The sequence below is a fragment of the Sporothrix schenckii genome (genome assembly GCF_000961545.1).
Source record: "Sporothrix schenckii 1099-18 chromosome Unknown Cont38, whole genome shotgun sequence".
Taxonomy (NCBI): Eukaryota; Fungi; Ascomycota; class Sordariomycetes; order Ophiostomatales; family Ophiostomataceae; genus Sporothrix; species Sporothrix schenckii.
The window spans coordinates 1,654,026-1,676,814 of record NW_015971139.1 but is presented as its reverse complement, the minus strand read 5'-3'; the positions used below and the strand labels follow the sequence as shown (position 1 = coordinate 1,676,814).

General features: G+C 55.0%; 6 protein-coding genes across 6 annotated transcripts; 3 read left to right on the top strand and 3 right to left on the bottom strand.

Annotated features, from left to right (window-relative positions):
- Positions 1-1,449: 1,449 nt before the first annotated feature.
- SPSK_06711 (uncharacterized protein) lies at positions 1,450-1,900 on the bottom strand (the record flags this gene model as incomplete). The annotated part of the gene is made up of 2 exons (XM_016733410.1): positions 1,450-1,706; positions 1,747-1,900. 2 exons carry the CDS (start codon positions 1,898-1,900, stop codon positions 1,450-1,452), a joined length of 411 nt encoding a protein of 136 aa, XP_016592264.1.
- A 2,990-nt stretch (positions 1,901-4,890) lies between these two features.
- Positions 4,891-5,230, bottom strand: SPSK_06759 (uncharacterized protein; the record flags this gene model as incomplete). The annotated part of the gene is made up of 2 exons (XM_016733456.1): positions 4,891-5,050; positions 5,103-5,230. The coding sequence occupies 2 exons, from the start codon at positions 5,228-5,230 to the stop codon at positions 4,891-4,893; spliced, it is 288 nt and encodes a 95-aa protein (XP_016592263.1).
- Positions 5,231-5,621: 391 nt separating this feature from the next.
- On the top strand, positions 5,622-6,946 carry SPSK_06310 (uncharacterized protein; the record flags this gene model as incomplete). Its single annotated transcript, XM_016733016.1, has 5 exons — positions 5,622-6,431; positions 6,502-6,531; positions 6,585-6,653; positions 6,712-6,759; positions 6,815-6,946. 5 exons carry the CDS (start codon positions 5,622-5,624, stop codon positions 6,944-6,946), a joined length of 1,089 nt encoding a protein of 362 aa, XP_016592262.1.
- A 599-nt stretch (positions 6,947-7,545) lies between these two features.
- SPSK_05897 (uncharacterized protein) lies at positions 7,546-10,650 on the top strand (the record flags this gene model as incomplete). Its single annotated transcript, XM_016732606.1, has 1 exon — positions 7,546-10,650. One exon carries the CDS (start codon positions 7,546-7,548, stop codon positions 10,648-10,650), a length of 3,105 nt encoding a protein of 1,034 aa, XP_016592261.1.
- A 1,935-nt stretch (positions 10,651-12,585) lies between these two features.
- Positions 12,586-16,050, bottom strand: SPSK_05860 (uncharacterized protein; the record flags this gene model as incomplete). Its single annotated transcript, XM_016732569.1, has 5 exons — positions 12,586-13,851; positions 13,928-15,207; positions 15,239-15,711; positions 15,768-15,941; positions 16,028-16,050. The coding sequence occupies 5 exons, from the start codon at positions 16,048-16,050 to the stop codon at positions 12,586-12,588; spliced, it is 3,216 nt and encodes a 1,071-aa protein (XP_016592260.1).
- Positions 16,051-16,890: 840 nt separating this feature from the next.
- On the top strand, positions 16,891-21,855 carry SPSK_05815 (DNA polymerase zeta subunit; the record flags this gene model as incomplete). Its single annotated transcript, XM_016732526.1, has 1 exon — positions 16,891-21,855. The coding sequence occupies one exon, from the start codon at positions 16,891-16,893 to the stop codon at positions 21,853-21,855; it is 4,965 nt and encodes a 1,654-aa protein (XP_016592259.1).
- Positions 21,856-22,789: the final 934 nt, after the last annotated feature.

Here is a 22,789-nt window from a genome sequence, read left to right as displayed (position 1 = left end):
TGCAAGCTCGCTCTCTGGCGAATAAAGGGCCATAGTCACAGTACTGCCGACTCAGATATCTCCGGCCGGATCTACTACAGTGCATCACCGTGGATGTCTGCTGACCGACGGGGCGGAATCGAGGCCGGAGGATACAATGTGCCATGGTGAATCTAACAGACACCCTTCCATTGCAAAGCTTCCTCGCACGGCTGCTACTAGGAGTGAGACAATTTTGGGCAATGTACAGAATACAGAGTGGACTAACTTTCTGTGGTGCCCGGAAACGAAGCTGTTCGCCAACGGCGAGGAGGCAATTCGCCAATAGTTGCTGCGTTCGACGGCCGTTCCTTCCGTTATGGCTCTGGTGCTCTGGTGCTCTGGTGCCCCCTGTGCCTGTTTGTGCCTGTTGGGGGCGACTCGCCGGAAGGGGAAATAGGCCCGCCAGCCAAGGGATGTAGCGCCAACAGCGGAGAAGTCCAAGCTGATGCCGAAGTTGCAGTCGGTGCTGAAGCGAACGGAACAGCTTCTGGAAATAGATAGGGAGAGTTTCCAAGAGATTGCGCTCTCACCAGCAGCCACCGGCAGACTCCAACCGACGACTGGCAACTGAACCGACAGAGCATCTCCCTTGTCTACGTCATATATTCTCAGAGATTCGTCACAAAAGCAGACGGCAAATTCCAGGAGTGTGAGCCTGAGATCGCCGAGATGACCGAAAGTGACTTATTTTGGACGAAAGAGGAAAAGAGCAAAACATGAAATGAAGCGTGTTGGAAGGGGCACGATGGGTCTCCCCTTCATCTTCCGTCACTCTCGCCTCTGTCGCCTCTGTTGTCGCTGCCGCTCTCGTCCTTCAAATGAATCTCTCATGAGCGTCACCGGCTGTCCGTCCAAGTCATGTGAAGTAGCCACAGTGGCGCGATGCTGTCAAACTGCGCCTACACCAGCCATTCAAGCCGATGCTGCTACTGTCAGGCCGTTTCAGTGACAGTCCAGGCCAGTGCTTTTCCTCCTCCAGCCCCTGTCGCCTTTGCTGGCCACCAACACGCCCAGACAGGTCCTGTTTGTGAGCCCCGCTTTATGCAGGCAATATTGGTGGGGTCGTCTTTCAGCAGGCCTTCACTTTTGCAAGGGATCTTGAAGGACCCCAGCAGGGCAGTCAGAGACCAACTTGACGGCTCTCCTCTTCTCGCTTTCCGCCCAGTTGCCTGTCACCATATCAGTTGTCACCCACGTTCTATTTCAAAAATGCGAGCTGTTCTATGGGTCTGCTCGTCGTGGTGCTTCAAGCGACCATCTTTGCTTGAAGGAGCTGGCAAGCTATTTTGGTGGGGTCCTCTTACCGATTTCAGTGGATCCGGCGGGAGCTCAGCAGGCCACATCCCTTGAGACGCTAAGACGTTCAGCACGGACCAAACCCACCCAAGCCCAGAAGCCAAAACCCACCGATCGCCCGCTAGGGAAACCCTATTTGGACTCCTTGCCTTTTCTGGCCACTAACAAAGTGAGCAGACGCTCTGACTGGACAAGAAACGTCAGAGGCGACAGGACGGAGGCGACAGACAGAGAGACAGCGACCGTTGGGCCTAAAATGGACTCTGGCATGGGGTCAGGTCCACCAGGTCCAACACATCCAACATTTGGACGGTATCCCTTCTTACGATCCTTTCCTTGCTCATTTTTCCCGATGCTGTCAGCCATGGGCCTGTTACGGGATTGTCTCGCTACAATGTTAGGAAACCGGCCGTTCTGAAAACAGCATACCTCCGGGGAGCGGGAGGATCACAAGGGGAAATAAGCGCTGTTGCTGGCGTTGGTGCTGGTGTAGAATCGAGGTTGAGTCTTCTAGGGCAGCATCCGGCCGGCTGTCGTAGTGTGGCCGCAGGCGGTCCTCCAACAGCAAATCGCCGCCTCCCATCTTTTGTGTCTCCCTCTCTTGATGGTTTGTTTCTTTCCATCATCCAACTTCGACACTACACCTCGACCAACGTCGATTCCACTATCCAAACGTTTGGATTTCTCTCCTCACTCTCTTGTAGCGCCGGAGCTATACCATCATTTTGCGTTCGTCTTCGTCGCTTCCAGTACATCTCCGGGGTATCAGCAGCGAAAACAAAGGCGCCGCCCATTTTGTGTCACCCACTTTGTTTCTTCCACTTTCTACCAGATATCTCCGGCGCTTGCGAGTAGGGTGATTCACCCCGGAGCTAATGATCTCAGGGCAGGGCTGACGAAGGGAGAAGAGGGGACGACGCGAAATGAGAATCATGCAGCGAAGCACGTGTTTATAGAGGAAAGCAGGAGTCGGGGCATCACGATTAAGATACACTTTTCTCATCGACATGAATCCTGCCTAAGAGAACCTAATGCAATTAGAGGCAACAGAATTGTGAACGGCGAGCAGAGAAGGCCCGACAGGACGTTTGGACCAGCTGTTGGTCTACGCTTCTCCGATCTACGATCTCTGGCGATGCTCTGGTGACACGCTCGGCACTGTCACCGGTTCCATTTTTGGGACCGTCCTGATGTCTGGATAGAATACTGGGTCGGACGACTGTTTCGCGTCTTCGCCGTCCTCGCACAGCATACCACAATGTTCGACAAGAAACGACAAGTCCCGGTGGCAATTTGTCTGCAAATTACACAATCCCCAGAAATGTAATGCGAAAGAGGACTCAGGTGGAGCGATGGACAGGTTCTGCACCCTGGACCCTACGTGTTCCAAAGTACGATGTACAGTGTAAAAAGTACGACATATCGTTTATGTTGAACGCGCTGTGAGCACCGTGAGGCAGTTTGATCGCAAGTCAAGAAATCAACGACGGAAGTCCACTCAGAAAACTATCCCCTAGCCAGAGGAGGCGACTGCTAAACACTGGTTGTGGCGGACCTTGGAAATAGACCACTGACAGCACAGCGTACAGTGGTACATGGGACAGGGACAGGTACAGGAGAGTAGGAGGGATACCCGTAAGTGACAAACGACAAACGACAGGCGACAGGCGGCGGCAACAAGTGACAAGTGATAAAAAAGACCGGACTCAGAAATAGTACGACGCACAAGAACGAGAAACTGAGCTGATAGCTCATATTTGCGCCGACGCAGGATAAATGGTGGGAAACCACCTACTGGGACGTCGATCCGGCAAGACGAAGACGAGGTGCCGAGAAAGCACACAGCACTGTAGCTAGATTAGTGTTGGTGACACAAGAGGAAAAGGCAGCGGGGCCAAATGGGAACCGTGAAGGCCTCACGCCCCCAAATGGGAATAGTGGAAGTCGATTGCGAGCAAAGAAGGAGAAAGAAAAGGTAGGTGGCTGGGAAGAAAGATGGCGGCAAAACAAAGAGGTCAAAAAAATCAGAAGGTGGAGGAGAAGACGGGAGTAGGTCGACGAGGGGACACGACAAAAGTTGATGGGAGCAAAGACGGGAGAAAGATGGGATCAAAGATGAGAACAAAAAGAGACCAAAATGAGAGCAAAATGAGAGCAAAAACGGAACAAAGATGACTAGGATAACATACACGGGACGATGTTTAGCTGCTCTCCCCTTAGCAGAGGGCCAGCACGTCCAGTCGACACCGACATCTTACGGCCGGCCGCCCTTTGGCTCTTTAGCGTGTCTGTTGGGTCCCGTTGGATCTGTTGGTGTCTGCAGGGCTACATTTTAGTGGGTTGGCAGTAGCGCCCAGTGACGAGCGCCTACTGGACGTGGGGAAAGTCCTCGTCCTCTTCTGCTGTGTCTCGCTCTCCTCGCAGACTATGGCAACTCGTAAAGCAATGACAGGCGTAGCGGGAGATTGTACACATCGTCTACAAAAAGCGAATATATACAAAGGGCAGCGAGGTGCAGACGCGACAGAATACAAAGGGAGACACTCCAAACGGTGTGCAGCCAATGCTTTGTGCGTGTCGTATGTCCACGTCGTCTGTCATTCGCAGTATATTAATTGTAGAAGACGAGTGCTACCGAAAAGAACAGTCTGTTTGATGAATGTGTTTCTGTATTGGAAAAGTAAAATGAAAATTATCTGGTGCTCGGTTGTCCGAGACTTTGCCGTGGCATCCATGCTAGATCCATGCATTCTAGGTATCCCTAAGTCCATCACGCCCATGTTCCATATTTCCTCCATTCCATAAGTGACTGTCGAAAAGAAAAGGGTCACAAAAGAAAGTTAAACAAAAGAAAACCAATCAGCAAAGTTCCATGATATGTTGCGCTGAGATTCTAGTCTCGGCTACAGGGTATTGCTGATGGGGAAATGGGAAATCGTGAGAAAGAAATGAAACAGAAGGAACGTGCCCGGATGGCCACTCATGTGTGAAGTAATGAAAGGTAATATAGGGAAAATGACAATCCGAGAAGAGACACAAAAAAGAAATGGAAAGTAAAGAGACAGACGCAGCCCTGTCGAAGATGTCTATCGAGAAACAGCCGGAAGTCGAAGAGAAAATGCCATCTTCTTGTTCAACTATTTAGAGGTCTTGGTGGCGTGTCCCTCAAAAATGTTGGTCCAGTGCTTCAACAACTGCATTTGACGTTGCCTTTCGGCCCTTGGCGTTGTATCGGTAGTGCGGGTACATCTGTCTGTGAATCTTCTGGGCTTCCACTGCCTTTGCGTTGAATAGAAGGCGAGTTTCTCTTGTCTCCAGCTTCCACATACGGGAAACTACGGTAGCTGCGTCGGTTAGATTATATTCAATATGAACATGTGGGACGGGTTGTGGTCATTACAAATGTATCCAGCTGTGGCTTGGGGAAGCTCCTTGCGAATTTGCTTCGACTTTTGAGATCGATAGATTATCCATGCATTAGGGGGTCGAGGAATGCGGTGCGATTTGGTAGCATTGGCGGAGATGTCGCCGCTATCTTCAACAGCTGTCAGGAAATCAATAAGTTAGGAAATATCATATCATTTTGGAAGCAGGAGTGGGATTGTTACCTTTGGCATGTCCGACAAGTGTGTAGCGAGGAGCCTCGAGAGCTTCGCCGTCAGCCATCTGGGACAAGCGAAAAGTTCGAGTCTCACTATCGTAGACAATAGAGCAATCTTCATCGGCGACGCGTCTGTCATGTTAGATTGTTTGTTCTGACAAATTAATCTAGGTATTGAACATACTGGAAATTTCGAGCAACGTTTTTCAGCTGATCAGCAGTAATTATTTCCTCGGGGATGACGATAATAAACTTCTCGTCGTCGTCATTGACAATGAAAGTAACACGGCGGGGTGCAGACTGAGTCGCCATTGCGAAGAAAATACTGTTTGAAAATGGGAGATGTGGAATATGAATAAGTAAAATGTTTGAAGAAAAGGTAGGATAAAGAAATCGAAAGATGGAAAGAAGAAGAAGAAGAGAAGAGTTTGGAGAGATAGAAAAATTTCTTGATATTTGTAGAAACAGATTCGAGCCAGGACACTGACAGCTTCCGATATTCAAAAAGTGGAACAATGCTAAGAAAAATGGAGACCTCAAAGCAAAAAGTGGAACAATACTAAGAAGTGGATACTGCAAGTCACTGGTCGTTCCTGGAGCTTCCAGAAGTCGATACCTTATAATTCTAACGCTCCTGCATCCAGAAATACAAAACAAACATTTTCACATCTCTCAACATCTTCTGCCAACTCCCGAAGCAACAATGGCGAACATCAAGATTTCTGCGGCTGATATGCTGGTCATCATGCCCCCGGGCATCCTGGAAGAGGTGAAGGATTTTTTTGACTCCTGTCATGCTTCGGCGACTATTGACCCAAAAGCAGCAGAAAAGTCCCACGAATTTTTGGACGCCATGTACGATCACGATGCCAACCAAACGCGACTCTATATGGGACAGAGGGAGCTCAGGTCCATCATAGCAGAAGCCAAGTCCTTTGATGCGGAAAAAGTAGGCATGGCTGCCGCGATTACTTTCATGTTCGACTCGCGGTCTAAGAATCTCGAAGAGCTCGAGTTTTGCCTCTCCGTTCTTGATGAACTACTCTCTGATACAGACACAATCAAATCGCTTCTTCACACGCTTCAAGGCTTCGACAATACACCCCCGACCTCTACATTTGACCAGTATATTACTCGGCAGCGCATTGTCTACACCGCCTTCAAGAAACTATATCTGATGTGCAAGGCATCCCTCAACTCGCAACAGAAAAGGTACATCCCAGGAGAACAGTTCGGCATGATTCCCTTCGAGGACATTATGTACAGCTCAGACGGACAAGTTCTGATCTGGAATGACTCTCTGGATGACTGGGATTTGCCGGATGATGTTCATCCATGCCGCAATATGCCCGGGAGCAATTGGGGGAAATTTTTCTACGAAATGACACCAGGGGATTTCTTCACAAAAGAGAAGCGGCCGACCGTTGAGTGGGCTCACGCAAGTCCGCTGAAGAAAGTGTTGGAAAGCTTGCAAACAACACATTTTCTCGCGAGCTCTGCAACGCCTGGTCCGGTACGTCATGTTTCTAATGCAAATTTTTATCTTTCATGTTTGACTAAGTACTAATTACATGGTACACTAGGCTCTAGACAGCTCAAGCGAAAGAGCTAAGGTAAGCTCAACCAATGTCATTTTATGCTACTTCAAGGCTAATACAAGCTTCAGCAGTACAACATTCAACTTGCTGCCGCTACCGGGGTTCCGTATCCAATTTACGACACTGAGAATTCTGAGGTAGGGAATCGAGAGAAAGTTGTGTACCTTTGCAAAACAAAAACTAACATTTGAACAGAGAACACCCTATAACTCCGACGTCTCAGCCCTTGTCAGCAACTCGTTTGTAAGTATCTTCAAACATGCTTAGATATGAGCCAAAAATACTGACGGAATCATAGCAACATCCTCCTGAAAAGGTTACTCGTCCTTACGAACTGAGCAGAAAGGTGGAAGAAGTCGCTACTGGAAACATGCCAGAAGTAACGGAAGTTCAGGAAATGGAAGCCTTTGTCTACAGGCTTCCTCAGTAAGATGGGAGTTTCTTGGTGAGATGTAGACATGCAGGCTCAGTACATGGAAGGGCTAAACAAGAACAAGAAATTATGAGAACGGGAAATGGAAAGGGAAGATATGGGAGTCGGAAGCGATGCGAGTGGGAAAAGACGAAAGGGAAGAGAAGAAACGAGAAACATATGTGTCTTTGAAAGAAATTGAATTATTACAACCTTAGGTGTTCTCTAAATGGCATATGTGACAGTATTTCCTTTGCTGGGTAATTTCCGTACTGTACTGCAGCCAACAAACGCCACAGGCAATGGCCCAAAGCGGCGATTTCTCGTTAGGACGACGAGGACATAACGGAGCATTATTGCGTACTTAACAAAGCACTCTCCCTGCATCATTTTTTTATGTCCTTGTCATTTCTTTTACTCAGTGTCTTCATTACAAGTACCAATTGCATTTACAATACTCTATTTATGTTTACTTGGTCCTTCTTTTCCGACAGAAACAATATCCTAGAATCCAAACTATGACACTGAAAACCGCTGCCAGAAATGGCGCCTCACAGCGACAGAACACTTTTCGGCCTTTGAATGCATTCATGGCATTTCGTTCTTTCTATAACAAAATGCTTCCAAGTATTCCTCAAAAGGAACGGTCGGGTGTTCTGACATCCCTTTGGAACGAAGATCCCTACAAAAGCAAATGGACCATGGCGGCTAAGGTTTATTCTTACCTTCGAGCAGAGTTGGGAAAGGATGCCGTGTCATTGCCTTCATTTTTGAAGCACGCCAGTTTCATTCTGGGTATGCCACCACTGGATGCATACCTTCAACAGCGCGGCTTCGCTCTTCTTGAGAACGAAGCTGGCCATTTAACTCTAATACGACCTCCAAGACCCTCTGCGGTGACTCCAGAATCGACAGACACCTCGGATGACGGAAGCGATCAACAATATGACTCTGTGGACGGGACGCAGGCTACCATATTAACGACGAGTGGCGCTACCTTTCAGGACACAATTCAGACAGACGTGGCAATGTCAACTGTGGCTCATTGCCCAACTCCGAACGAAAGCCAGATGATTGCCAACGGAACGTCAGATCCAGATGGTATCGCCGGGAAAGAAGACGCTACTAAATACCTCTTTGCGGAGCACCAGCTTCTTCAAGCGGTCTTTGACAGCGGCTTGGATGCAGACTTAAGCAACTTACGCAAAGGGGATAAGATGATAGAGAAGAAACAATGGCTTGTCCAAAAGCTATACTCAATGGCACATGAGATGCTCGTTGGTGGTGAGCTACCAGTCACTATTAACGCGACTAGCTTTTCACAGACCATCAGGCACAACCCAATTGCAGCCGCCGCGCACCTATTCTCCCAAAACAAAGATTTTGAACTCGATGTTCTTGTTGTTGACGGCGATGACTGCGTCAAAAAACATGTCGTCTGCGGATCAAGACCCGAACCTGCAAAGTCAGCCATTCTATCACCAGTATCTATACGTCAGGTTGCGACTGCACAAACGTCCGAGACAACAGCGAACACGACACCAACATATACACAAAATATGGCATACCAATCCTCATCTGACACTGGGAAATTCCACATTTTCAGCAGTCAGCCTTCTCATTTCGGTAAAAATATCATCTCGAGCCACGGACTTCGCAACCGTTCAAATATCCAAGGTGTCGGAACTTTCAACGGGAAAGTTTCAAATACAGGGTTTTCAGCATCAAAAGCTGAAAATTCTAGAGGCATTGTTGGTAATAGTCGGTCGGTGAATACCGGATGTTTAAAGAAAAACATCTTGGTCAACCATGTTGAATTCGAAGAAGGTCGACAAGTTGGCAATGTTGCATCCTCTTCTGCCAGCCGCAGGGCCTCTTATGGACTTCGCAACATCGACGAGATCCACGATCGTTCTTATAGCAATGCTTCAGGTGTTGTGTACCAAGAACATTCCTCGGATAATGACACATCTGTCGCCGCAGAGCACAATACCAATATGGAAACCTGTGACAATAACAACCACTCTTGTACCGGGACCAGTGCGGATGCCAACCAAATCTCCAACCCGAACCCTAATACCATCGAAGACGGCAAGGAATGGCTTGACCGTGAGATGGAGCGCATCTACAACACCGAGTCCAACGATACATCTTGTCATCACGGCGGCGTCAGTGGCGATCATCTTTCGACCGGTGACCACACCATGACGGTCCGAAGCGGCCGCCCGGACGAAGTGCACGATATCAGCACCACAAACGGGACCACAGTCCAAAACACCAACGACAGTACAAGACTGAATGCTCTGGCTTTTACCAGCAGCCGATTTCCCAACAACGGTCGTTTCGAGATCCCCAACAGCGTCCTGTCGACACATCTGGACACAATGGGCAGCGATAACGAAGCGACTAACTACATGGACAGAGTGGCACGTCTGTCTGCTTCGTCTGCGAGCGCGTCACTGGCAGAATCGTCGACAGCAGCCACCGCAGCTGCGCCCGCTTCATTCCCATCCTCGTCCTCATTCTCAGCCTCGCCCTCAACCTCAGGACACATGCGAAGTTTATCTGGAAGCTGCCTTGGCAAGCGGCGTCGTGAAAGCACGGATATTGGCGACGACAAGCTGGCCGGCGGCGACTGTCCGACGATGCCTGAAAACGTCGATCCAGCGGATTCACACGACGGCGACCCCGAAGATGGGCCATCGGAAAAAGCCAAGGGAAAGAGGCCCGAAGGCGCCATCAGCCCCAGGAAGAAATCCAGGAGGCGCGAGCCCATCAATGGCTACAAGAAGCACATGAAGACGCCCGAGCCCTTCCCACACAAACGTCCGTCGGTCTCGTTCAAAAAGGGATACAGCGAGAACCTGGCCAAGACCTTGACGGCTGTCACGCAGGAACTGGAGGAACTGCAGCCTCTGTCGACTGGCATTGCCGCTGCGTCCACCGCAGTCACTGCGGACACTACAAACATCGCAGACAATACAGCCACTACAGACACCGCACAGCCTCAGCCACCCGTCTCATGCACCCAAGCGCCATCACCACCTCCAACGCGGCCGCAACCTGCCATTTCGGTTTCCCAAGCCATGCCAACCGCGACTGCAATGCAGCCCCTGCAATCTACGGAGGTTGTCCCGCCGATGCAGCATCCGCCACCCATGCAGAACCTACTTCCGATGCTGAGCATGCCACCAATGCCACCCATGCCGGTGGTCTCCGACGAAGAGATGCGTTCCTACCAGGACATGCAGGCCATGAATGCTATGCGTACCATCGAGGACCTCCAGGCCATGGACACCGAGCAAGCCATGCAAGGGCTGCCGGGCATGTCAGGCGTGGCCGACGACATCCCACTGATGCCCGCCATCCCCATCCCGGACGCCATGGCACACGCCCTCCAGCCCATGCCGCCCATGCCGCACGGTCTGCCCACGCCCACGTACGACTACCACAACACCATCAGCCAGACCATCAACCACGACGCCGCGTACACGACGGGCTACGACTCCGTGCCGCCCCCACCGTCGCTGGTGCCGGCGGGCCACGGTGGACTCCACTCGCCCGCGGACGACGACTACATCGAGGTCGACGACTACTTTGGCATGGCAGGCCCCATGGACATGGACTTTGCCGATCCGGGGGCGATGCACCGCTTCATGAGTTTTTGCGAGGAGCTGGGGACGAGCCATGGTACGTTTAGACATGTTCTACGATTGTTATAAAACCAGTGGTGTTACTAACGTCAGGCAGATGTTTTCGATACCACGAGCGATTTCCAGTGGATCTAGTATTTCTTGTATTCTATTTCAATTTGTTCCACTAGATTGCACACTCATATTTTCTTGCCAAGATTGCACACAAATACTTTTTATTCTCATTGTGTATTCCACGTCTGTTTTACGTTTGTTTTCTCTTCTAATTATACAAATAGTTTGTCATTTTTGCTTTTGTTGGTGCAAGATTTGTTGTCGTTTCAGTTCTTCCCTCTTTTCAACATTTACTGGGGATACGACGAGAACATTGGAATATGGACACCGGTCAAGGATTACGCGGTTGTATTTGCTGGGAATACCACAAGCTGTCGCATGTACAGGGACGGAGTCTTTTACTTTTTTTTCCAGCTGTCAACGTTTCTGTATTCTTTATTTCTTTCATATTTGGTTTTCAAAACCTACATATTTCACAACACATGATGCCGTTTCCTTCCCTTTATTAATATGACGACATGTCGTTGCAACAACCAATCGGCATTCGGATCCAACATCAGATCCTCCGGCACTTTTTCCATTTCCTGTACTCACTTAGCGTCGACGTTTCGCCCGGTACGTGGGACATGGAATGCAGGCTAAATTGGTTGAACCGTTGTCCACTTCTTTCTGGTCTTCTAGAACAACCAAGCCTAGGTCGTCGACGCGATCGACGAACCAAAAAGGGGCGCGAGCACAGCATCCGGAATCATTCACAGATGGATTGTGCGCAGATTTCGTTCCATTCTGGACCAGATCGTGGTCGCAGATGGGGCGTGCCGCCTCCGCTATGGCCGTCCACTGGAGATGCTACAGTGGTTCGAGCGGGCCATACCCAACGTAAGGCACCTAAACTACAGCAGCCTGAAGGGTCAGGCCCACTGTAGAACAGCACACCGCCATGATTGCGCCGCTGTTGCTTTCTGGCCAGGCCACACTGGTTCTTTTAACCTGCTTTTCCTTCCGGTGCACTGTCCGATGACCAGTTCTCCTAAATCACCATCAACTGGTACCTTTCCACATAGAGAAGAAAATCGTCCCTCCTTCGCCACGTCCTCCTTTCACTCGAGAGTGTAAAACCAGGTGACTTGGCAAAAAACTGCGGTGGCTGGGAAGCAGCAAGCTCATTGAGGAGAGGATATAAAAGCGGGGCCAATCGAGGAAAGGTGAGGTTGTGTCACCTCAGTGCCGTCTCCAGAGGCTCCACTTGCTGCAGGTACCAAAGGTACTTGACCTCGATGTACATTTTTCACGACGCTCGCGAAGCTCTGAAGCTCTTGGAGCTCGCTTCCCAGCCACCTGCCTTTCTCTTGGTTGCTCGCAAGTCTCCACTCACACTCGATTGACCTTTGTGAAGCTCGACGAAGGTGTGGGGACACGAGCTCATCGAGATCTTCCTTGGTCTTGGCAGTAGTGACACACTCGTCCTCTGGTGATGTAGTGGGTGACGAGGTGGACCGTGACGAGGTGGACCGTGCTCCAAGTCAGAAGAGTGACTCACAATGTTGACGGTATGGTGACGGGGTGCTCAAAGGTTGACGACATGTTGAGATCTCTCAGTTCAAAAATCACGTGCCGCAGAAGCTCGTCGAATTGCATCGACAAACGATTTCGTGCATCGCGATATGGGTGCACACGATCTGTGTACGGTGCTGTCAGCATCAAGAAACGCACCCTCTTTTTTTCGTCTGTCCTATATACAACCTAGAAAACAAGAAAGGGATGAGAAAACTTTGAGACGACTGTGCAGTAAGACAAAAGCTGTAGAAAAGAAGGATGAAAGCAATGAACAACTGAAAGTGTGAAAGTTAATGTGATAAGTAAAAATTGGCCAACATCGAGAGAACGAAAACACAAGGAAGGCGCAGCGGGTGAGGAAGAGAGATGTGGATGCACAATGGCCACCGATCCTTACTCTTCCTGGTACGAAATCTTGCGCATCTCGCCCAGCCGCCGCCGCGCCGACGACAGCGCGTTCTCCAGCTGCAGGATCTCGACCTGCTGCTCCATCTCCCGCACCTTGAACTCGTGCGAGCCCAGCTTCGAGTAGTCCACCGCCTCGTCCGACTCGGGCTTCAGCAGCGACTGCACCTGCCGCACCAGCGACCGGCACGCCGCGCCCACCGACTTGCTCGCCACCTCGAGCGCCTCCTGCGTGCGGCTCGCCAGGCCGCCCACGGCGCGCACGCGGCTCGCCGCCACCAGCTGCGCCGTGCTGGCCGCCACGTCGTTGGACGCCACAATCAGCTGCTCGGGGCTGTTGCGGTTCGACAGCACGCCGTCGGCCGTCTCGATGAGCGTGTTGGTCGACGCCGCCACCGCCTTGGCGGCCGAGATCAGGCCCTCGGTCCAGCGGTTGTTCTTCTTGTAGAACGCCGTCCGCGACTGCGCGCCCCGGCCCGCCTGCACAATGTCCGCCTGCGCCGCCGCCGCCGCGCGCACGAGCTCGGCCACGGCCGACGTCACCGCGCCCGCCGCGTCCAGAATGGCCTCGTGCACCTCGACCTTGTACGCCGCAAAGGGGTCCCGCGGCTTGTTGCGCAGCGCCGCCAGGCGCGCCGCCGCCGCCTTGACCGCGTCCGCCGCCTTGGCCAGCTCCTTCTCCACAATCTCGCCCGGGTCGCCGCCCTTGCCGAGCGTGAAGCCGCGCGGCAGAACATCCACCAGCTTGTTGAGCGCCTGCAGCGTCAGCTGCACATCGTTGTTGCCGTTGATCACCACATCCGTCTTCTGGATCGCGTCGAGGCCGTCCAGGCGCCAGCTCTGCAAATTGCGGAAGAAGCGCGCCGTGGCCTGCGCGGCGACGCGCGCGGCGTTGATGAGCTTGTCGTCGTCGGTCGTGCGCCGCGCAATGCCCTTGACGCTGGGCACGAGGTCGGCCACCGAGCTGGCAAGCGTCGAGATGTTCTTGGGCAGGTCGGCGAGCGCCGCTGGCGGCGTGTTGGGGCCGTCGGCAATGTAGTTGTTGAAGGCCGTGGCACACTCCATGGCGGCCGACGACGCCTTTTCGACCTGGGACATGAGGTAGGGAGGGAGGGCCGACGGGTTGCCGGCGTGGAGGGTCGAGTCGAGCTCGTAGAGGGAGTCGTCGACGCGGGCGGCGGCGGCATCGAGGACGGCATCGATCAGGTCGTCCAGCTTGCCCACGAGGAGCGTGTCAATTTCGTGGTCGGCGGACTAAAGTGAGAAGAGGGTCAGCAAATAAAATATGAAATGTAACACATACGTAGGCACGGCGCCGATTGGCACTCACCTGTCCCTCCTTGAGGACCTCCAGCTCCTCCAGGGCCTGGTCCATGCCGGCCTTGTAGACGGCCAGCTCGTCCTCTTTGTCGCGCAGGGCGCGCTCGAGATCCGTCGAGCCGTTGCTGAGCTGGCCGCGGGCCTCATCGAGGGCCACGTTCTTCAGGCGCAGCGCCTCTTCGAGATCCGCCAGCTCCCGGTGGTACTTGGACACCATGGTCGAGAGCTCGTTGCCCTTGGACCGCTCCAAGTTGTCGGCCTTGTCCTGCGCCATGCGCAGCTCGCGTTGCAGACGCTCGACGTCGTCCTTGTTGGAGCCCTTGAGCCGGTCGCGGTCGTGGAAGGCGCGGTCGCGCTCGCGGATCATGTCGGCGAGCTCCAGGTTCTTCGTCTTGAGCTCGCGCTCCAGCTTCTCGCGTCGGTCCACGGCCTCCTGTGCCGACGCCGCCTTGAGCTGCACCGTCTTGAACTTCTGCAGCAGGTCCAGGTGCTCGTGGCGCAGCTGCGCGTACAGCTTGGCGAGTGCGTCGTACTTGGACCGCCACGTGTTGACCTGCTCCTGCAGCGCGCGGATCTGGTCGTCCTTTGCGCCCTGCTGGCGGTTCGCATTCTCCTGCTGGTTCGCCAGCTCGCCCTCCAGCGCCTTGACGCGGGCATCGTACTGCTGCAGCAGCAGCTGGTCCTGCTCGTACTGGGCGCGCGCGTTCAAATTCTCGCGCTCCAGCTCGGCCAGGCGGCCCTGCGTCTGCCACTGCGACTGCTGTGCCGCCAGCGCTTCTTGCTCGCGTCGCTGCTGCTCGGCCAGGAGGCGCTGCTGCTCTTCAAATTCCTGCTGGGCGCGGAGGGCGGCCTGCTGCTGCGCCAGGGCCTGCTGCTGCGCCCGCTCTTCGAGCACGCGCTGCTGGTCGGCAAACTCCTGGTTCTGGCGCTCCAGCTCGCTCTTCCAGAATTCGGACATCTCGTCGGGCTCGTCGGACTTGGGCTCGGCCGGTGGTGGGGAGGGGGCACGCTCGATCTCTTGCTTGGGGCGCGCAGGGAGGGCGGGCGCGGTGGCATCGTCTGCCAACAGGTTGGGGGGATCGGCCGACAACTTCGGGACGGTGATGAGCGATGTGAGGTAGCGGAGGTTGGCGCACTCGTAGTAGAACTTGACGAGGCGGTAGTGTTCGGCATCGTAACGCTCGCGGAGGGGCTGAAGAGCTTCGTCGTCGCCAGTCGCTGTGCGAGGGGAAGGAAGACGTGAGTGTGAGACAATGTTGCCAACCAGCAGCCTTGGCACCTCAACAAAATCTGAAAGAAACAAAAAAACGGGAACACATACATTGGTGCATGGCGCGCAGCATGCTCGTGACAAACTTGTACAGGCCGTAGCTCTCCTGCACGAGGGGCACAAGGGCCGAGATGCGGCACTCGTTGGCAGAGTGGCGGAAGTGCGCAAAGATGAGCTTCTGGAACGTGTCGATCTTGTCTTGCAGGGACATGAGGTCGGAGATGACCTCGTAGCCCTCGTTCGGGTCGTTGATCAGCTTGAGCGACAGGTACTCCTCGTACTCGAACGTGCCGTTGAAGTTGGGGTGCTGGTGGTGGAAGGCGAGCTTGGCCAGCAGGTAGCGCACGTATTCGTGGATCAGGGGGCCGTAGCCGCGCATGCCCTCGGACCCGCGGCCAAGCGACTCAATCCATCCACGGTTGGCCATGGCTTCCTTGAGCGCGATCGGGTGGCCCTCCTGCAGGACCTTGTGCACGGTGATGAGGGCCTTGAACGTCTGGACTTCGTCGGCGAGGACCGGCTGGCTAGACACGGGCAACGGGGGCAATGGGAGCAACGGTTAGCTTCGGACACCGCTCACATCGATCTGACTGGCGCATCAGCAGAGACATACACCTTCATACCGGCCCAGAAGGCCAGCGACGACTTGTTGTCCCATGTGTAGACAATGCAGCTACGCACATGCTTGCGTTTCGGCGCCGTCTCCTCGGGGTTGGTCGCTTTCTGGATGTTGACGGCGAGCTCCCGGTCCGTCCTGGGGCAAGCAGAGAGAAACGAGGTCAGTTTACAACTTTCAAGCCGACAGCAACAAGCGCCAGTCAATGGGCAACGAGAACAAACTTTGCATGGGCCTGGGTCGACATGTTGGGCGAACGTGCCCCTGGCGGTGACGGATGGCCTGGTGGACGATCGCAGTTTGCTTGGACAGCGCAGGGGCTGCGGGGATTGCGGGAAATGAGTGGTGGTCGTGCGATCAGGAGAATGGCACGCAAAAAGCTGTGATGCGTGCGTGCGAAGCTGTGCTGCAATTTCGTGCCTTGCAAACGGCGCACGATGCGGCAATGCGGTAGGTGAGAGATGTCGCGGCCGCTGGAGTTTGGCGGGAGGCTGGGGTGGGAAGGTACGATCCGGTTAGAATGGAATACTGCTGCCTCGAACCAGACAAGCTCCGCCTCAGTAGAGCAACGCAAATGGTGGCGTCAGCTACTCCGACCACCGGAAAAACGTGGCTGCCGTTGGCAGGCGTTGGTGGATAGACAGCGGGAGCTGCCCAATCTGGCAGGCGCTTGGAGCCGCGGGTGTTGTACATGTTACGTCACGGGAGCCGGACAAACCAGCTTCCGAAACAGTCGGTGCCTGGAATGTGCTGAAGATTGCCTGCGCGCCACTGGAGCCACCTGTAGCCAGCTGTCATAAGCCGCTGTGGCTGCTGAAACTTCCCCACAGGCTCTGTAAGTCGCCGCAAGGCCTGACCAGCCACCTAAAACGGCAATTGGCGATCGCGCTGTCCTTTGTTTTGTTTCTCCATGCATTTCTGGCCGTCCCGCCTAAATGCCTTACACGCGTTGTTGAACCACGTCTCAAGCATCACCCGTTAGCACAACACAACACCCAAACACAACGCCATGGAACAGCACGCACCCACGACCTTCCATGATACAGCCTGCCCATAGCCTCCAGCACACAATGCGTCGGTCGCGACAATGTTCCAGGTGCGCATCCACTGCATCGACTACTGTCTAGCGGCCCCTTCCAAGGCCGATTTTGCAGCATCGCGCGCGCCCATCGCGAGAAACAACAGCAGCACTGCCAAAGACGGCAAGAATGGCGGCAACGACGCCGACCAGGCGACGGACAAGGAGGTGCGCGTGCCTGTCATCCGCGTCTTCGGTGCCACGGCCAGCGGGCAGATCGCCTGTGCCCACATCCACGGTGTCTTTCCCTATGTCTTTGTTCCGTACGACAGCTTCCGCTTCGAGGAGTCCGACCGCATCATCGCGACCCTCCGCAATGGCATTGACCGTGCGGCTGGCCGGGCCACTGTCCTCGCCATCACGTTTGTGCGTGGTATCCCCTTTTACGGGTTCCACGTCGGGTTTCGGCCGTATCTCAAGATCTACCTCTACGACCCGTCCCAGATGACTCGCGTCGCCGAGATGCTGCGCAAGGGCCGCATTGGAGGCATTCCCCAGCTCATGCCCCAAGAATCGCACATCCCGTTCCTTCTCCAGTTCATGACCGACTACAACCTGTACGGCTGCGACCTGCTCGAAGCCACAGCGTCCGAAGTCTCGTACCGGGCGCCGGCCGCGTCTGTTCGAAGCTGCCCGCTGGAAGTGGACGTTGCTGCGTTCAGCATCCGCAACCGCCACGCTGTTCCTGAGCGCTGGCAGCACGAGACTCTCCCCGAGACACCGAACAAACCCAACGAGCGGCTGGTGTACAGCATGGCCGCGCTCTGGCGGGAGATGGCCGCGCGTTACAACAAGAAGGGCAAGAAGAGCGCCGAGGAGCGCAAGGTCTGGGAATCGATCAGCACCCAGGAAGCATTTGCACAGCTCGGCGCCTCGTCGTCTGACCCGCGGCGAACGCCTTCGCCATGGATCCACGAAGAGGAATACCGCGAGCAGATTGCCGACATCATTGCGGCCGAGCGACTCCGGAACACAGGCCCTCCGCGCGTACGAGAACCTCTCGAAAAAGATCTGCCAACAATTCGGCAGTCCGTTGAAGACTTTTACCCAAAATCGGCGCGGTCAGACAATAAGAAGCGGAAACGAGGTCGCAAGCAGAGCCAAGAGACGGCTGCAAACGGCATGGATGCCCCAGGTACTTACGCAAAGAAAGCGAGACTGAGCAGCTCACAGCAGCTTGATGCAAGCCGTCCGTGCCCTTCGCCTGACTTTGAGCAGCAACTCGGCTCGATTTTCGCTAAGCACGAGAAGGCGCCCGACACGGCGACGCGCAGCAACGAATTGCTGCGCAGCCAACACGCGCAGTTGGAGCCACGTCGATCGCAGGAGCTTCTATCGTGGAGAAAGAATGCCGGCGATGCTAAAGGCAACCACCGCCCGCTCTCGCAAACATTTCCAGTGGTCAAATCAGCTTTTGCGCGAGACGATTCGGAAACGAAGCTGTCCCAGTCGCAGATCGTATCTGAAGACGAAATCGAGGGCGACAATGAGAGTGAGGATGGGTATGAGGAGGAGGACGTTGGCGAGGACGACGACGACGACGACGACGACGAGGTGGACATTGTAATCCCTTCGACCCCCGATGACGAACTCGAGAAACTGGGCACGCCACGCCGTGAAAGCAAAACCAAGAAACACGAGGTCGATGTCGTCCCGGGATCACCAGACAACGACACGGATGTGTGTGACAATGCCACTATGGCCAAATCCATTGAGCACCTCGGACCATTCTACCGCGCGACGGAAAACGTGCTGCTCTTTTCACAGCGACCGCCATCTGTCGAGGACGTGATGGCATCTCTTGGCAAATTCGGTGACGCGGAACTGCACCAAGATGCCCACTTTAGCAACGCATCCGACTTTCACAAGAACAAGAACAGCCATGCCGGGCCAGAACATCTCGTCCCTGTCCTCCCGGCGTTCTCGCCCTGTCCAGACTCAAAGATCGACGTCTCTTATCAAACCCACAAAGGGCAACCACAGCGTTCTGGCACCATCAAGTCATGGGAATTCGCGCTCCTCCCGCCCTCGCAAGCAGATGTCAATGCTTGGCTGGAAACCGAGCAGCAGGAACAGGAAGCCGCCAGGCGAAAGGAGTCTCTAGAAATTGAATCGATGCAGCAGCAGATGACGCAGAGCCAGCTCTCTCAGGAACAACGCGCCGCTCTCCGCACACCAAAGGCGGGCCTGCAACTGGACATGCGTACGTTGTGCCTGGAAGTGCATGCAGATTCGCGTGGCACCTTTTTGCCAAACCCCGAGAGAGACGTCGTTCAATGCGTATTCTGGCGATGCGTAGGCGGCGGCGAAATCACCATGGACGGCGTGATTGACGGCCTTCACCTTGGCAACAAGAACGGCGGCGTCATCTCTGTCGGCCGATCACTGCGCGACGACTTTTGCGTGGACGTGGCCGATAGCGAGATGCACCTGATCCGTCTTGTTATCCGACTGGTGCACCTCCTCGACCCCGACCTTCTTGCTGGATACGAGGCCATCGGCTCCTCCTGGGGCTACCTCAAGGAACGCGCTGCCCTGCTCGATGTCGACCTCTGGAAAGAACTATCCCGTGTTCCCCAGCAGCGCGTTGTGCCGTTCCACGAGCAGGACCAAGGCGTTACCGGACGCTACATGCTCTCGATCAACCAGGCCATGCGCGCCACGGTCGACCTTCGTCAGTACACGCTCGAAACTGCGGCATGGCATGTTCTCGGACGCCGCGTGCCGTTTTATCGCGCTGAAGTACTGACCGCCTGGGCCGCGAGTGGCCGGCCAGGCGACCTTAGCCGGCTTATGCGTCACTACCGGCGCCGCACTGCCATCGGACTTGCCCTCATCGAGGCGACCGAGCTCGTGTCTCGCACTAGCGAACAGGCTCGGGTGCTTGGCGTCGACTTTGCCTCCGTGCTGGACCGCGGGTCCCAGTTCAAGGTGGAATCGGTGATGCTGCGTGTGGCCAAACCGGAAAACTTTGTGATGCCATCGCCCAACCACGAACAGGTCGGGCAGCAGAACGCGGCCGAGTGCACGCCGCTGGTGCTGGAACCGAGAAGCGCCTTTTACAGCAGCCCCGTCGTCGTGCTGGACTTTACCAGCTTGTATCCGAGTCTGATGATTGCGTACAACCTCTGCTACTCGACCTACGCTGGCCGGCTGGACCCTCTGTACCATGAGAAGAAGTTGTCGGCTGCAACAGCAGGCCGACCGCCCGCGCCACGTCCGAATGGATACGAAAACGTCGAGAACCACATCGACCGCGGCGATACAGCCCAAAGCAAGGCCACTGGGAGTGTCGACAGTGACACGGCCGACCTGATCGCCAAGCACCAGGAAAAGTCCGCCACCCGGATGGGCTTCACGACATATGAACGGCCTCTAGGACTCCTCGAACGCTTGTCTCAGCTCGGCATCGTGGTCTCGCCGACGGGTACGATGTACGTTGACGCCCGGACGCGGCAGTCGTTGCTGGCCAAGATGCTGGCAGAAATTCTCGACACGCGGGCCATGGTCAAGGCGGCCATGAAGAAAACAGCAGCACACAAAATCGCCGAACGCCAGCGGCTAAACAACCGGCAGCTGGCGCTCAAGCTGCTGGCCAACGTCACATATGGCTATACGTCGGCGTCGTTCTCTGGTCGCATGCCGTGTGTTGAGGTGGCCGACAGCATTGTCCAGACCGGGCGGCAGACACTGGACAAGGCCATTGCGCTGATTCACTCGGTGCAGCGCTGGGATGCGGAGGTCGTGTACGGCGACACCGACAGCCTGTTTGTTCACCTACCCGGCCGGACACGGGAGGAGGCCTTTGCGTTGGGTGCCGAGATGGCCGAGGCCGTGACAGCGTCCAACCCGCACCCGGTCCGACTGAAATTCGAGAAAGTGTACCACCCGTGCGTGCTGCTCACCAAGAAGCGGTACGTGGGGTACGAGTTCGATACGCCGCAGCAGACCGAGCCCATCTTTGACGCCAAGGGCATCGAGACGGTCCGGCGCGACGGCTCGCCGGCCTCGGCCAAGATTTTGGAAGAGTGCCTGCGCATCCTGTTTGACACGGCCGACCTCAGCCGCGTCAAGGCGTATGTCCAGGCCCGCTTCGGCGACGTCATGAACGACCGGCTCTCGGTTCCCGACCTGTGCTTTGCCAAAGAAGTGCGCCAGCCAACGTCGTATCGCGCGCCACCACCGGGCGCCGTCGTGGCCGCACGCCGCGCGGCCCACGACCCGCGGGCCACCCTGGTGCACGGCGAGCGCGTCCCCTACGTGGTGGTGGCCGGGCCGCCGGACATGGCGCTGCGCGACCGGTGCGTGCCGCCCGAGGACGTGGCCAAGAACCGCAACCTGCGCGTCGATTCGGACTACTACATCCAAAAGAGCCTCGTGCCGCCGCTGGACCGCATCTTGCGGCTGGTGGGCGTCGACGTGCTGCGCTGGTACTTGGAGATGCCCAAGGCCCGCATGCCGCTGCGGACGGCCGACCCGGCACCGACGCAGCAGGTGATGGCCGACGGCGGCGGCGGGAGCGGTGTGGGCGCGGCTTACGTGGGCCAGCAGACGCTCGACACGTGGCTGCGGGGCGCGCGGTGTGCACGCTGCGACCAGCCCGTGCGGCGCAAGCGGCGGCGGTGGCCCGCCGGGATGGGCGGTGGTGGTGGTGCTGGTAGAGGTGGCGCGGTTCCAAAGACGGCCAACGACAAGACGCCCGTCCTCTGCAAGACCTGCGGCCGCGACAACCTGGGCACCTTGCTCGACTTGCAGACCCGCGCGCGGGACGCCGAGCGCGCGTACCAGGCCGTGGCCGACGGGTGCCGCAGCTGTGCCGGCCTGGCGCCGCGCGACGAGGTGCGGTGCGAGAACCTGGCGTGCCCCGTGTACTTTGTGCGCGCCGAGCGGGCGGTGCAGGCCAAGGTCGAGCGGACAAAGGCGCCGTTGGTGGCGATCCTGGCGCGACGCGGCATGCGGGATCTCGAGTGGTGACCTTGTTGTCGAATTTGGCGTTCAAGAGGGTTGTTGAGTATGTCTTGTTTTGTCTTGTTTTCCGTCGTTGTTTTTGTTCAGCATAGCACGAGGTTTTTGCATGGGTCAAGCGAGTTTGCATTGTCAGGCGGGCAAGGGTATGTGGAGTTTGGGATATCGTGTACTTTTGATGTAAACATTCGTTGTCAAGCCACCCCGAGGTGAGAGATAACGCTATTGTGACCCAGCTGATGGTGAGCACACATTGATGACTGTCTGGCACAAAAGTGAAGTATTTTGTTCTGGGTTTTATTATAAAGTGACAGAGCGATGCCAGGGTTTCGAGATGTTGTTGAGGTCAAATTGATGAACCGATGCAGGGAGAGCGGTGTGGATGAGCATAAGGTCGACATGAAGTCGACTGTGCCGTACTGTCGAGGAGAAGGTAGGACCGTGATAAATTAATAGAAAGAGTAAGTGAGCAAGTGGTCCCGTCCGTGACGATGGATCATAATTCTGAGAGTTTTTGCTTGTGAATGACTGCCAGTAGTTTTGTAGGGTGGATTTGTCGATAAACATAAGAACTAACGATATGGCACAGATTTTGTACCCCGATGAGAAGGAGCGTCTTCATTGCTCAAGGCAGAGGCCTATGTTGCCGTCGCTTTCATTTCGTATTTCAGTATTTGTTAGTTTTGCATGTCAACTCGCATTCACACCTCCGTCATATCACCGTCAGTTTTGAGCTCACGATACGGTCAAGTAGAATAGACTTTGAATTGCTTTCAGATGTACTGCGCTTGACAATTTATGGCCATGGATCAAGCTATCTTACTTTTCATCTCTTCGTATTTCTTGTAATATTTGCATTTCTTCTCTTTTCTTTCCTAGATGCGCTGATATGTTTTCCCTTCTCATGTGCGTTCGTATTTTCCCAGCAGTCAAGTGTTCGAGC